Source organism: Macaca fascicularis, chromosome 6, assembly GCF_037993035.2.
Source record: "Macaca fascicularis isolate 582-1 chromosome 6, T2T-MFA8v1.1".
NCBI classification, from domain to species: Eukaryota; Metazoa; Chordata; class Mammalia; order Primates; family Cercopithecidae; genus Macaca; species Macaca fascicularis.
In genome coordinates, this window is record NC_088380.1 from 98,952,384 (window position 1) to 98,968,851 (window position 16,468).

General features: G+C 38.4%; 1 protein-coding gene across 24 annotated transcripts in view; it reads right to left on the reverse strand.

Moving 5' to 3' along the window:
• Positions 1-16,468, reverse strand: part of MCTP1 (multiple C2 and transmembrane domain containing 1) — a 596,832-nt gene that overhangs the window by 253,266 nt on the left and 327,098 nt on the right. For all 24 annotated transcript variants that reach the window (XM_045394825.3, XM_045394824.3, XM_045394823.3 and 21 more), the window contains one exon: positions 540-682. In XM_045394825.3, the coding sequence (XP_045250760.2) occupies positions 540-682 (143 nt within the window). The remainder of the gene's footprint in view (positions 1-539; positions 683-16,468) is intronic.

Genomic DNA, 16,468 nt, shown 5'->3' on the forward strand with positions numbered 1-16,468 from the left:
AATTCCTCAAGTTCTTCTCTTTCTTTTAATCACATCAAATGAGAGGAAAGTCTCCCTACCCCCATCCCCCATTTTTGGAATCTAATAGAGATAGAAATTTTTCTCCCCCATCACCTTCACCCTTCTCATGTTCCAAGTAAAGCATTTTGCTTGCAACCAGAAATGGCAGATCTTAAATAATACAATTTGTAAACAGAAAGACTGGGTTCTGTGTAAGCTCTCCTTTCTGTTAGCTTATATGGAAACTTGTTTTCATATGCTCCCAAAGTGCACTAAATCAGTTGGCAATACCAAGCACAAGGGATACACTTCGTAATCTTTCTAAATGACTGGCAAGAGAACTGTCCTGGAGAAAAATGCCCCTGCTAACTCCTCCTTCCCTCTATCTCACTTCTATCATATTATCAATAGATTAGAGTGGTGAATAGCAGAACACATCTCTGGTGAAAACTCTCATCAGACAAAGAAACATGATAAAACCCAGTAAATAGGGATTTCCACATCAGTTTCTATCAGGAAAAAACAAATAAATGTCTCACCTTTATATACAGTGGCTCCCTAAGATGATCAACCAGAATGCAAGCTTTTTCTTCCCACACAGGGTTGAGGTTCTTGTGTATTATCTTACTTCTAAAAACTTCTTTTCCTCCGATTTTAAACTTCACATATGGATCACTTGTCCCTGTTAAATACAGATTGATCCATGTTAATCATGCCTTGGTTTGGAAGCAAGAGAACCACTCATTGAAACAACAAAAAAGTATTTAAAGGAAGAAAAGTTAAATGAAAATTATCTATGGAAAAATAAGAATTAAGTGTTTTCTTATGAATTTTTTATTATATATTGAAGTGATAAATAATAATAATAATAATTATTATTATTGTTATTTTATCTTCTGATCTTAATCCTGTAACCTTGTCCTGGTAGTTAAAAAGAGTCTATTCCAGCAATCCCACTAGTGGGCATGTACCCAAAGGAAAAGAAATCATTTTATCAAAAAGACACCTGACTCAGATGTTTATCACAGCACTTTTCACAACAGCAAAGTCATGAGATCAACAGACCATTGGGTTAAAATGTGATATATACACACATACACATATGCCATGGAATACTACTCAGCCATGAGAAAGAAATCATGTATTTAGCAGCAACATGGATGGAACTGGAGGCCATTACTCTAAGTGAAATGACTCAAAGAAAGAAAGTAAAAAACCGCATGTTCTCTTTTACAAGTGGGAGCTAAACAATTGGTACACATGAAGACAAAGAATGAAAAAATAGACATTGGAGATTCCAAAAGGTAGGAAGATAGGAAAGGGATGAAGGATGAAATACAACCTATTTGGTACAATGTATATGACTTGAGTGATGGGTATTCTAAAAGCCCAGACTTTACCACTATGCAGTACATCCGTGTAACACCACTGCACTTGTCTCCCAAAATCTATTTTTAAAAATCACACTCTATTGCATGTTGAATGTGTAAATTTAATTAAAGTTATAAATCATAGAGATTGATATTTATCTTGATATCATCTGGTCAACTATAAAAAGACGTTTAATAATCTTCGCTGATTTAAATAGTTTTAAAAGCATATATTTGCTCCTAAAAGTTTATACTAGTCTAATGGGCTTAGGAAAAGATGCGTGTTAAAGTGGGCTTCACTTCATCCTTGGTCCCATATATTTTCTTGCTCAGAAGTTTCAATTTTAGAATGTTAGGAAGGGGCGGAGGTCTCAGAGAAAGACATCAGGAGAAAGGGGAACACATGTTTAATCAGTGAACTAGATTCTTTGTATTATCCCTTGACACCTTTAAACTCCCTATGATGATAAAGAAAATCAGTGTTGATTCCCAGGCAAGCTGGCAAAATAGGAACAGCTCCAGTCTGCAGCTCCCAGTGAGACCAATGCAGACGGTGGGTGATTTCCGCATTTCCAAGTGAGGTACCTGGTACATCTCAGTGGGACTGATTAGACAGCGGGTGCAGCCCATGGATGGTGAGCAGAAGCAGGGTGGGGCATCATCGCCTCACCCAGGAAGTGCAAGGGTTCAGGGAACTCCTTCCCATAGCCATGGAAAGCCATGAGGGACCATGCCGTGAGGGACTGTGCTGTCTGGCCCAGGTACTATGCTTTTCCCATGGTCTTCACAACCCACAGAGCAGGAAATTCCCTGAGGTGCCTATGCCACAAGGCCTCTGGTTTCAAGCACAAAACCAGGCAGCCGTTTGGGAAGACACTGAGCTAGTTGCAGGAGTTTTTTTTTATCCATACCCCAGTGGCACCTGGAATGCCAGCAAGACTGTTCACTCCCCTGGTAAGGGGGCTAAAGCCAGGTTGCCGAGTGGTCTTGCTCAGTGGATCCCACCCCCTGGAGCCCAGAAAGCTAAGATCTACTGGCTTGAAATTCTCACTGCTAGCACAGCAATCTGAAGTCAACCTGGGAGGCGCAGCTTGGTGGGGGGAGGGACATCCACCATTACTGAGGCTTGGGTAAGCCGTTGTCCCCTCACAGTGTAAACAAAGATGCAGAAAGTTCGGACTGGGCAGAGCCCACTGCAGCTCAGCAAAGCCACTGTAGCCAGACTGCCTCTCTACATTCCTCCTCTGTGCAGGGCATCTCTAAAAGAAAGGCATCAGCCTCAATCAGGGGTTTATAGATAAAACTCCCATCTCCCTGGGACAGAGCACCTGTGGGAAGGGGTGGCTGTGGGTGCAGCTTCAGCAGACGTAAACGTTCCTACCTGCTGGCTCTGAAGAGGGCAGCAAATCTCCCAGCACAGAGCTCAAGCTATCCTAAGGGACAGTCTGCCTTGTCAAGTGGGTCCCTGACTCCCGTGCTTCCTGACAGGGAGACACCTCCCAGCAGGGGTTGACAGACACCTCATACAGGAGAGCTCTGGCTGGTATCTGGCAGGTGCCCCTCTGGGATGAAGCTTCCAAAGGAAGGAGCAGGCAGCAATCTTTGCTGTTCTGCAGCCTCTGCTGATGATACCCAGGCAAACAGAGTCTGGAGTGGATCCCCAGGAAACTCCAGTTGAACTGCAGAAGAGGGACCTGATTGTTTTAGAAGAAAACTAACAAACAGAAATGAATAGCATCAACATTAACAAAAAGGACGACCATGGAAAATTCCATCCAAAGGTCACCAACAGCAAAGACCAAAGGTAGATAAATCCGCAAAGATGAGGAGAAAAAAAAAAAGTACAAAAAGACTGAAAATTTCAAAAAACCAGAATGCCTCTTCTCCTCCAAAGGATCACAACTTCTTGCCAGCAAGGGAACAAAACTAGATGGAGAATGAGTTTGACGAATTGAGAGAAGTAGGCTTCAGAAGGTGGGTAATAACAAACTCCTCCGAGCTAAAGTAGCATGTGGTAACCCAATGCAAGGAAGCTAAGAACCTTGAAAAAAGGTTAGAGGAACTACTAAACAGAATAACCAGTTCAGAGAAGAACATAAATGACCTGATGGAGCTAAAAAACACAGCATGAGAACTTCATGAAACATACATAAATATCAATAGCCAAATCAATCAAGCAGAAGAAAGGATATCAGAGATTGAAGATCAACTTAATGAAATAAAGTGTGAAGACAAGATTACAGAAAAAAGAATGAAAAGGAATGAACAAAGCCTCCAAGAAATATGGGACTCTGTGAAGAGACCAAACCTATGTTTGATTGGTGTACCTGAAAGTGACAGGGAGAATAGAACCAAGTTGGCAAACACACTTCAGGATATTATCCAGGAGAACTTTCCCAACCTAGCAAGACAGGCCAACATTCAAATTCAGGAAATACAGAGCACACCATAAAGATACTCCTCGAGAAGAGCAACCCCAAGACACATAATCATCAGATTCACCAAGGTTGAAATGAAAGAAAAAATGTTAAGGGCAACCAGAGAGAAAGATCAGGCTACCTGCAAAGGGAAGCCCATCAGACTAACAGTGGATCTCCCTGCAGAAATCCTACAAGCCAGAAGAGACTGGGGGCCAATATTCAACATTCTTAAAGAAAATAATTTTCAACCCAGAATAAGAAGCACTAAATATGGAAAGCACTAAATATTTAAATATGGAAAAAACCGGTACAGCCTCCGCAAAAACAAACCGAGATGTAAAGACCATTGACACTATGAAGAAACTGCATCAACTAATGGATGAAATAACCAGCTAGCATCATAATGACAGGATCAAATTCACACATAATAATATTAACCTTAAATGTAAATGGGCTAAGTGCCCCAATTAAAAGGCACAGACTAACAAATTGGATAAAGAGTCAAGACCCATTGGTGTATTCAGGAGATCCATCTCATGTGCAAAGACACACACAGGCTCAAAATAAAGAGATGGAAGAATATTTACCAAGCAAATGGGGGGGAAAAAGCAGGGGTTGCAATCCTAATCTCTGATAAAACAGATTTTAAACTAATGAAGATAAAAAAAAGAGAAAGAAGGGCATTACATAATGGTAAACAGATCAATGCAACAAGAAAAGCTAACTATCCTCAATATATATGCACCCAATACAGGAGCACCCAGATTCATAAAGCAAGTTCTTAGAGACATACAAAGAGACTTAGACTCCCACACAATAATAGTGGCACTTTTACACCCCACTGTCAATATTAGACAGATCAACAAGACAGAAAATTAACAAGGATATTCAGGACTTGAACTCAGCTCTAGACCAAGCAGACCTAATAGACATCTACAGAACTCTCCACCTCAAATCATCAGAATATACATTATTCTCAGCACCACATAGCACTTCTTCTAAAATCGACCACATAATTGGAAGTAAAACACTCCTCAGCAAACACAAAAGAACAGAAATCATAACAGTCTCTTAGACCACAGCACAATCAAATTAGAACTCAGGATTCAGAAACTCACTCAAAACTGCACAACTACATGGAAACTGAACAACCTGCTCCTGAATGACTACTGAGTAAATAACAAAATTAGGGCAGAAATAAATAAGTTCTTTGAAACAATGAGAACAAAGACATAATGTAACAGAATATCTGGAGTGCAGCTAAAGCAGTATTTAGAGGGAAATTTATAGTACTAAATGCCCACAGGAGAAAGCTGAAAAGATCTAAAATTGACACCCTAACATCACAATTAAAAGAGCTAGAGAGGCAAGAGCAACAAATTCAAAAGCTAGCAGAAGACAGGAAATAACTAAGACCAGAGCAGAATTGAAGGAGATAGAGACATAAAAAAAATCAGTGAATCCAGGATCCGGTCTTTGAACAGATTAACAAAACAGATAGACTGCTAGCCAGGCTAATAAAGAAGAAAAGAGAGAAGAATCAAATAAATGCAATAAAAAATGATAAAGGCAATATCACCACTGATATCCCACAGAAATACAAACTACCATCAGAGAATACTATAAACACCTCTATGCAAATATATTAGAAAATCTAGAAGAAATAGATAAATTCCTGGACACATATGCCCTCCCAAGACTAAACCAGGAACAAATTGAATCCCTGAATAGACCAATAACAAGTTCTGAAATTGAGGCAGTAATTAATAGCCTACCAAAGGAAGAAAGTCCAGGACCAGATGGATTCACAGCAGAATTCTACCAGAGGTACAAAGAGGAGCTGGTACCATTCCTTCTGAAACTATTCCAAACAATGTAAAAAGAGGGAATCCTCCCTAACTCATTTTATGAGGCCAGCATCATCCTGATACCAAAACCTGGCAGAGACACAACAAAAAAAGGAAATTTCGGGCCAATCTCCCTGACGAACATCGATGTGAAAATCCTCAATAAACTACTGGCAAACCGAATCCAGCAGCACATTAAAAAGCTTATCCACCACGATCAAGTCAGCTTCATCCCTGGGATGCAAGTCTGGTTCAACAGACACAAATCAATAAACTTAATCCATCACATAAACAGAACCAATGAAAAAAAACTACATGATTATCTCAATAGATGCAGAAAAGGCCTTAGATAAAATCCAACACCCCCTCATGCTAAAAACACTCAATAAACTAGGTATTGATGGAATGTATTTCAAAATAATAAGAGCTATTTATGAGAAACCCACAGCCAATATCATACTGAATGGGCAAAAGCCGGAAGCATTCCATTTGAAAACTGGCACAAGACAAGGATGCCCTCTCCCACCACTCCTATTCAATACAGTATTGAAAGTTCTGGCCAGGGTAATTAGGCAAGAGAGAGAAACAAAGGTATTCAAATAGGAAGAGATGAAGTCAAATTATCTGTTTGCAGATGACACGACTGTATATTTAGAAAACCCCGTCGTCTCAGCCCAAAACTCCCTAAGTTGATATGCAACTTCAGCAAAGTCTCAGGATACAAAATCAATGTGCAAAAATCACAAGCATTCCTATACAACAATAATAAACAAACAGAGCACCAAATCATGAGTGAATTCCCATTAACAATAGCTACAAAGAGAATACAATACCTAGGAATACAACTTACAAGGGATGTGAAGGGCATCTTCAAAGAGAACTACAAACCACTGGTCAAGGAAATAAGAGAGGTCACAAACAAATGGAAAAACATTCCATGTTCATGAATAGGAAGAATCAATATCATGAAAATGGCCATACTGCCCAAAGTAATTTACAGATTCAATGTTATTCCCATCAAGCTACCATTGACTTTCTTCAGAGAATTAGAAAAAACGACTTTAAATTTCATATGGAACAAAAAAAGAGCCAGTGTAGCCAAAACAATCCTAAGCAAAAAGAACAAAACTAGAGGCTCATGCTACCAGACTTCAAACTATACCACAAGGCTACAGTAACCAAAACAGCATGGTACTGATACCAAAACATATATAGACCAATGAAACAGGACAGAGGCCTCTGAAATAACACCACATATCTACAACCATCTGATCCTTGACAAACCTGACAAAAACAAGCAGTGGGGAAAGGATTCCCTATTTAATAAATGGCGTTGGGAAAACTGACTAGCCATATGCAGAAAATTGAAACTGGACCCCTTCCTTACACCTTACACAAACATTAACTCAAGATGGATTAAAGATGTAAACGTAAGACCAAAAACTATAAAAACCCTGGAAGAAAGCCTAAGCAATACCATTCAGGACATAGGCATGGGCAAAGACTTCATAACTAAAACACCAAAAGCAATGGCAACAAAAGCCAAAATTGACAAATGGGATCTAATTAAGTTAAGGAGCCTCTGCACAGCAAAGGAAACTATCATCAGAGTGAACAGGCAACCTACAGAATGGGAGAAAATTTTTGTAATCTATCCATCTGACAAAGGACTAATGTTCAGACTCTACAAGGAACTTAAACAAATGTAAGAGAAAAAACATACAACCCCATTAAAAAGTGGGCAAAGGATATGAACAGACACTTTTCAAAAGAAGACATTTATGTGACCAACAAACATGAAAAAAGGTTCATCACTGGTCATTAGAGAAATGTGAATCAAAACCCCAATGAGATACCATCTCATGACCGTTAGAATGGCGATCATTAAAAAGTCAGGAAACAACAGATGCTGGAGAGGATGTGGAGAAATAGGAATGTGTTTACACTGGTGGTGGGATTGTAAATTAGTTCAATCATTGTGGGAAAGACAGTGTGGCGATTCCTCAACAATCTAGAACTAGAAATACCATTTGATCCAGCAATCCCATTACTGGGTATATACCCTAAGGATTATAAATCATTCTACTATAAAGACACATGCACACATATGTTTACTGTGGCACTATTCACAATAGCAAAGATTTGGAACCAACTCAAATGTCCATCAATGATAGACTGGATAAAGAAAATGTTGCCCATATACACCATGGAATACTATGCAGTCATAAAAAAGAATGAGTTCATGTCCTTTGCAGAGACATGTGTCAAGCTGGAAACCATCATTCTCAGCAAACTAACACAGGAACAGAAAACCAAACAGCGCATGTTCTCACTCATAAGTGGGAGTTGAACAATGAGAACATATGGGCACAGGGAGGGGAACATCATACACTGGGGGCTGTTGGGGTGTGGGGGACAAGGGGAGGGATAGCATTAGGAGAAATACCTAATGTAGATGACGGGTTGATGGGTGCAGCAAACCACCATGGCACATTTATACCTATGTAACAAATCTGCACGTTCTGCACATGTATCCGAGAACATAAAGTATAATTTAAAAGAAAGAAAGAAAGAAAGAAAATCAGAGTTGCCATGTAAGTTGTTCATGGATACAAAGCTAGCAAGAGATAGAGTTAGGATTCCAACCAAGGCTATTTGACTCTAATGCCTGCACTATTTCTACTACACCTACACAAAGGAAGAACCCTCACATATGTACATATATATCATATCATTTCTCATCTTTGTGTGAAGCTAATGAAGGAGACCAATCTTGACCTAGCGAGTCTCTGTAGCTGTTAAAGATTCCTGGAGAAGGTAACTTAGTGATGTCCTTAAGTAAATCATTCCAGTGTGTAACAATCTTCACCATAAGAAAATAATTCTTTTTTTTTTTTTTTTTTTTTTTTTTTTTTTTTTTTTTGAGACGGAGTCTCGCTCTGTCACCCAGGCTGGAGTGCAGTGGCCGGATCTCGGCTCACTGCAAGCTCCACCTCCCGGGTTCCCGCCATTCTCCTGCCTCAGCCTCCCGAGTAGCTGGGACTATAGGCGCCGCCACCTTGCCCGGCTAGTTTTTTGTATTTTTTTAGTAGAGACGGGGTTTCACCGTGTTAGCCAGGATGGTCTCGATCTCCGACCTCGTGATCCGCCCGTCTCGGCCTCCCAAAGTGCTGGGATTACAGGCTTGAGCCACCGCGCCCGGCAAGAAAATAATTCTTTATGAAAGGCCTGACTCTTTTATGAAAAGTTTGACTGCATTCTTCTTCTTTTGTCTACATTGAAGCTACAATTAATAACTATAGTCTACATGATTTAAAGAAAAATGTGAGAATTGCCTATTCACCTCCTTAGCCCACTTTTTTACGTGATTTTTTTTCTTGCTAATTTGTTTGTGTTCATTGTAGATTCTGAATATTAGTCCTTTGTCAGATGTCTAAATTGTGAAGATTTTCTCCCACTCTGTGGGCTGACAATTCCCAAAAGAGATATACAAATTACCAACAAACATATGAAAAAATGGTCAATGTCACTAAAAATCAGGGAAATGCAAATGAAAACCACAATGCAATACCACTTTACTCCTGCATGAATGGCTAAAATAAAAAAAAAAAAAAGATGTTGGTGTGGATGTGGTAAAAAGGGAACACTTCTATACTGCTGGTGGTAATGTAAACTAGTACAACCACTGTGAAAATGGTGTGGAGATTCTTTAAAGAACTAAAAGTAGAACTACCATTTAATCCAACAATCCCACTACTGGGTATACACCCAGAGGAAAAGATGTCATTATACAAAAAGATACTTGCACACACATGTTTACGGCAACACAATTTGCTAGTGCAGAAATGTGGAACCAATCCAAATGCCCATCAATCAACAAGTGCATAAAGAAGTTGAGGTATGTGTGTGTGTGTGTGTGTTTGTATATATATGTGTGTGTGTGTGCGCGTATATGTATGAGGTGTACACACACACACACACACACACAATGGAATACTACTCAGCCATAAAAAGGAATGAATTAATGGCATTCACAGCAACCTGGATGGGACTGGAGACTATTACTCTAAGTGAAGTAACTCAGGAATGGAAAACCAAACATTGTATGTTCTCACTTATAAGTGGGAGCTAAGCTATGAGGATGCAAAGGCATAAGAATGACACAATGAACTTTGGAGACTCAGGGGGAAAAGGTGGGAAGAGGGTGAAGGATAAAAGACTATACATTGGGTACAGTGTAAACTGCTTGGACGATGGGTGCATAAAAATCTCACAAATCGGCGGGGCGCGGTGGTTCATGCCTGTAAACCCAGCAGTTTGGGAGGCAGAGGCGGGTGGATCACGAGGTCAGGAGATCAAGACCATCCTGGCTAACAGGGTGAAACCCCGTCTCTACTAAAAATACAAAAAATTAGCCGGGCATGGTGGCGGGCGTCTGTAGTCCCACCTACTTGGGAGGCTGAGGCAGGAGAATGGCGTAAACCGGGGAGGCGGAGCTTGCAGTGAGCCGAGATCGCGCCACTGCACTCCAGCCTGGGCGACAGGGCAAGACTCCGTCTCAAAAAAAAAAAAAAAAAAAACTCACAGATCATCACTAAATAACTTATGTAACCAAATACCACTTGTTCCCCAAAAACCTATGGAAATAAAAAAGAAATATATATATATACACACACATATACATATGTGTACATATGTATACATATATATGTGTGTGTAATACATCTTTAAACTTGAAAAAAAAAAATAAAGAAAAATGTGAGGTGGGCTCTGAAAACTGGTGAAAGCTAGCTCTCTGCTTCCAAGATGGCACCTTGCTGCTGTGTCCACACATGGTAAAACGTGAAAGGACAAAAAGGCCTAGCTAGGTCCCCTGAGCCCTTTTATAATGGTGCTAATCCCCTTCATGAGGGCAGAATGCTTGTGACTTAAAGATCTTCTAAAGGCTCTACCTCTTAAAACTATCACACTGGGTCTTAGGTTCTAACATATGAATTTTGATGAGGAGGAATACATACAGTCAAACTATAGCACTATCCATTCATTGATGGACATTTAGATTGTTTCCATATCTTGGCTATTGTGAATAATGCTGCAATGAACATGGGAGTGCAGATATCTCCACTAGATCCTGATTTCATTTTTATTGGGATAAATACCCAGAAATGGGATTGCAAGGTAATATTGTAGTTCTATTTTTCTTTTGAGAAACCTCCATATTGTTTTCCTTAATGGCTGCACCAATTTAGATCCCCATTAACAGTGAACAAGGGTCATATTTTCTCCAGATACTGTCCAACACTTGTTTTCTTCTTTTTTAAATAATAACCATCCTAACAGGTGTGATTTGATATCTCAGTGTGTTTTTAATTTGCATTTCCCTGATGATCACTGATGTTGAGAACCTTTTCGTAGGCTTCTTGGCTATTTGTATGTCTCCTTTGGAAAAATCTCTATTTTGGTCCTTTGCCACTTTTTTGGCAATCAAGTTATTTGTTTTTCTGTTACTGAGTTGTAGTGGTTCCTTACATAGTTTAGATATTAGTTCCTTATTAGATGTATGTTTGCAAATATTTCCCCCTTCCATAGATTGCTTTTTTTATTTAGTTGATTGTTTCCTTTGCTGTACAAGAGTTCAGTCTGATGTATTGCCATGTACCTATCTTTGCTTTCATTGCCTGTGCTTTTGGCATCATCTCCCAAAAATCATTGCCAAGATCAATGTCAAGGAGCATTTTCTGTATCTTTCCTTCTGGTAGTTTTTCCTTTTCAGGTCTTACATTTGAGTCTTTAATCTATTTTGAATTGATATTTTTATATGGTATGACATAAGGGTCAAATTTCATTCTTCTGCACTATTCATCGAAGAGACTTTCTTTTCCTCATTGTATGTTGTTGGCATCTTTGTCAAAAAGTAATTGACTACATATGATGGATTTATTTCTGGGCTCTGTATTCTGCTCTGTTGGCCTGTGTGTCTGCTTTTATGCTAGCACCATACTGGTTATACTGTTGTTTTTTATTTTTAGCTTCACATCACTGTGATCAAAAAAGATACTTGATATGCTTTTAATCTTCCTATACTTCTTAAAATTTGTTTTGTGGCCTAACATACGCTCTAACTGGAGGATATTTTGTGTGTGCTTGAGCATGATGTGCTGCTGAACAGAATATTCCATGACTCTTAGGTCCATTGGGTCTAGAGTGTAATTTAAGATTGATGTTTCCTTACTGATTTTCTGTCTAGATGATTTGTTCATTGCTGAGAGTATGGCACTGAAGTCCCCTACTTTTATTATATTGCAGGCTGCCTCTCCCTTCAGATCTATTAATATTTGCTTTATATTTGTAGGTGCTCCAATGTTGGGTACATATATATTTACAATTGTTATGTTCTCTCAATGAACTGACCCCTTTATCATTATATAATGATCATCTTTATTTCTTTTACAGTTTTACTTAAAGTTTATCTTGTCTCATGTAAGTACAGATATCCTTGCTCTCTTTTGGTTTCCATTTAAATAGAATATCTTTTCTTTCTATCCCATTGCTTTCAATCTATATGTGTCCTTAAAGGTGAAGTAAGTCTCTTGTAGGTGGTATATAGTTGGGTCTTTCTCTTTTAATCCATTCAGCCACTCTGTCTTTTGATTGGATAATTTAATCCATTTATGTTAAAGGTAATTATTGATAGGTAAGTGTTGGGAACAGGCCCCCAAATCTGGCCACAAACAGGCCCCCAAACTGGCCATAAACAAAATCTCTACAGCACTGTGACATGCTTGTGATGGCCATGATGCCCACACTGAAGGTTGTGGGTTTATTGCTGTCAATAAATGTGTGGTAAAACTCTGTTAGTAGCTCTCAGCTCTGAAAGCTGTCAGCCCCCTGATTCCCACTCCACACTCTGTATTTCTCCGTGTGTGTCTTTAATTCCTCTAGCACCACTGGGTTAGGGTCTCCACGACCGAGCTGGTCTTGGCAGGTAAAACCTTATTATTGCTATTTTATTAATTGTTTCCTAGTTGTTTTGTAAATTCTTTGCTATAGTTATTTTTAATAATTTTGTCTTTGAACTTTTCTAATAAATTTAAAAATGATTATGCACCACTATTATAGTATTAGAATAATAAGTATTAGTCAAATTCTGGATTTGACTGTATTCTTATCTTTACTAGTGAGTTTTATGCTCTCATATGTTTGGCTAATAAGCATCCTTTCATTCCTGCTTGAATAACTCTCTCAATCACTTCTTGTAATCCAGGTTTAGGTGATGAACTTGCTCAGCTTTTGTTGGTCTGAGAAAGTCTGTATCTCTCCATTTCAGAAGGAAAGACTTTCTGGGTAAAGTATTCTTGGATGCCACTTTTTTTCTTTCTGCTGGAACCAGCTGGTGCTAGTGTGGGCCTGGAGCCTAGGTCTGTGGGGAAGTCAGATGTCCACTTCACTCTTTTTTCCCTACAGGAGAGCTCTGAGCAGAGGAGATCTCTCCAGTCCTCATACTGTTCTGGCTTGGAAAATGATTCAGTTTGAGTGAAACTGTCCTTCCAGCCCTTTACTGTGCCTTTTCCCAATTCTGTACTACACTAGTGTGGTGTAACTTTTCACCTGGAATGCAGAGCTCAGAGAAGTATTTGTGTGTGTGGATGATTGTTTTTATCAGTGTTTCTGTGACTGGACATGGGGTATAACCTCCTTTTCTGCCATCTGGCTGATATTACCCTTCTTAGTCTCAGTATTTGTTAAATAAGTAAATGAATAAGTGAATCTGTGTACAGAGTACTATCAAATATATCCTTGCTATTCAATAAATTCATGCACACTTGTTTGCCTTCCAAAATTCATGTTGAAACTAAATCCCCAATGTAACAGTATTAAGAGGTAGTGATTCAGAAATGATCAGGCCATGAGGACTCTATCATGAATAGAATAATGCCGTATAAAAGGATTTGAGGGGATGTTTTCCCCTTCTGTCTCTTCCGCCACATGACTACACAATGTTTTTCCTTTCCAGAGGACCCAGAAACAGGACAATATCTTTGAAGCAGAGACCAGGCCCTCACTGGATACCAAACCTGCCGGTGCTTTGATCTTGGACTTCCAGCTTCCAGAACTATGAGAAATCTATAACCGTGTATTTATAGATTACTCAGTCTCGAGTATTTTGTTATACCAACACAAACAGATTAAACAATCCTTATACTGACTTTGAGCTGGAAAAAGCATATGTTACTAATATCAATCTATATTGCAGGTGAGGAACAATTTGGGATTTTATGTGACTTGCCCAAAATATCATAACAGGTAAGCTAATAAGTGACAAGAATGGAGGGCAAATTTAGACTTTCAGACTCCAAGTCCAATGTTTCTTCTAATGAGCAATTTAGGAAACCCAGACACCCATATTTTTCTTTAAAACAGTGGCATATAACTACTGTGTAAAAGTATTAAGCAATTGTTCCAATACTACATATAATACCAATATTGTCAAGTATTTATTCTGTTCTATAAAACTCTCATACTTTTGTTTAATCACCACTATCTCAGTGAGTCTACTATTGCCTCCATTTTATAGATGAGAAAACCAATAAAGGTTAATAACTTGCTCCAAATCATTCAGTTAACAAGGATGTGGCAGGGTCCAGACTCAATCTCAAATCTGAGGGCCAGTTCAGCTAGTGCTTTTTCTTACACAGGATCACAAAGCATTCTCCCATTTCAAAGTGTTGTTACAATGTTACAATGATCTATTTCTTTGCTCCCCTCAAAACTAGGAATAATCCTTTTACAAAAATGCAATTGCTCAAAATTTGGCCTTATTGGGTTTCTCTGCAGTTATTGGTAGTATACAATTTCTACTTCATTTAGTGTAGCTATTATGTAAAAATACTGATACAACTTTTAATAATTTAGCACAGAGGTCTGTACACCCAGATGTTAATCTTTTTGAGAAGCATTTTGCTTCTTGCTCCTTCCCAGAAACATTTTTCTCAACGACTGTGTAGGTTAAGCGTCAAAACCTCCTGAAGGTTGGGTGGAGATGGTTCCTAGAATCCTGCTGGGTGGTCTGCTGGGTCTTCATAGTATCACTTCCATTATAAAAGGGAACTTAGATTACTATAGCTAAGATTCATTGAATACTTATTATATCCGCTATCACACACCACTTAAGAAGCCAATGCAATGAGTTCTATTGTTATCTTGAGTTCACCACTGAAGAAACTGCAGCATGAAACAGGTGAGTAAATTCCCTAAAGTTATATAACTAGGCTGCTGGAACCTGAACTTCATTGCTACACTAGGCTGTCTCCAAACACAACACTTCTCATGCTTGGTGTCATATCCATGATGACATTTGAGGCAGTAAATATCCAATGGCTTGACGAAGTAAAATGTCAGCTAACAAGAGTAGATCAAAGAGTTAAGTTAAAATACAAGGACATATTTTTTAGTCTGCAATAGACACAAAGATGTTTGAGACTGGTGTCAGGGAGAGACAGAGGCTGCTTGTTAGGATTTCTGAAAATATATTATTATGGTACAATATTTTATAAATGTGTGGTCTTGGTCACAGGATGACCTGGTTTAAAGGTGGTAAACATGTCAGCAAATTTCATTAGCTCAGGAAAAACAGACCCAGGTGAACAACTCATGGCAGTTAGTCATCTAATTTTCTCTGCTTTGTTTTGACTTCATAGGATAAAATTTGCTACATTTCCCTTTCCAACCATCACTTAGTGACTTTTAGGTGCTGTTATTAAAATATCATAATTTTAATAGCCAAGTCTTAAAAAGAAATTTCTAATCATTTTCAAATTCTTAGCTTAGGGGACTTTTAGTGATTGAGAGTCCTTAATAGTTCAAGGCCCTCAGCTTGTTGTGATTCTAACACGGGTAACTGGAGACATTGTTTGTTTAATTTAGGTTCAGTGAAAGATTTGTAGCTAATGCACTAATCTATGTTTGAAAGTGTTTTTATCAAATATATTTTAGAAAGATATTATCCGATGACATTAATAGTTATTATTTATTTTTTAAAGGAGTTCTATGGTCAAGTATATTTGGAAAATACTGGTTTAGAAGAAAATTAAATAGATTCATTTTCTCTAGGTCTTAAATAAATGAATGTTCACTATGACTTTCCAAGAAGGAGGCTTGACAGGCATCGCTTACCAGGTTTTTATGACTATGAAGCCTACTTTTCTTCACTACATCTTTGAGGACCAACAATCCTGGGACCTCTCTTTTGGAAATACTAATTCCTTATATTTCATTATAGGGAAATTTCACTTGTTTTTGAGATTATATTATTATTGACTTTACAGTGGATTTAAGTAATTTTATTGTAATAGAACTCCCAGGAAATCCAAGCCACTAATATGTGGTATGTGGTTAATCTTTAATAAACATGCTATAGAAAAAAGATTTAGTTTGTTGGTTCAAAAGACTCAAAAAAAATCAGTAACTTCATATGCTAGTGCTGTTTTGTTGCAATATTGCAGAAAACCACAAGATGGCAATAGTACTTATCAAATTATAGAGAGGCCTGTGGTTCTGCTATCGAAACCAAAGGTTAGGGCGCCTTTAGGGCAGACTTCGAAGTTCCCAGGCATTTTCTGGCAGCCTGTGCTTTGTTGTTATTACCTGGACCATTACTTTCATTGAAATACTTTTTATGATGATAAATGAAATGAAAGCAAATCAAAAAGTATGAAAGATGAATCTAGAAAGTATTCGTTCTACAGTAAAATTCAGATTTTATTGTTATTAATGTCATATTCAAGAGCAACCTTTCACATATTCATTTTGTCAGATAGCCTTAACTTCAGAA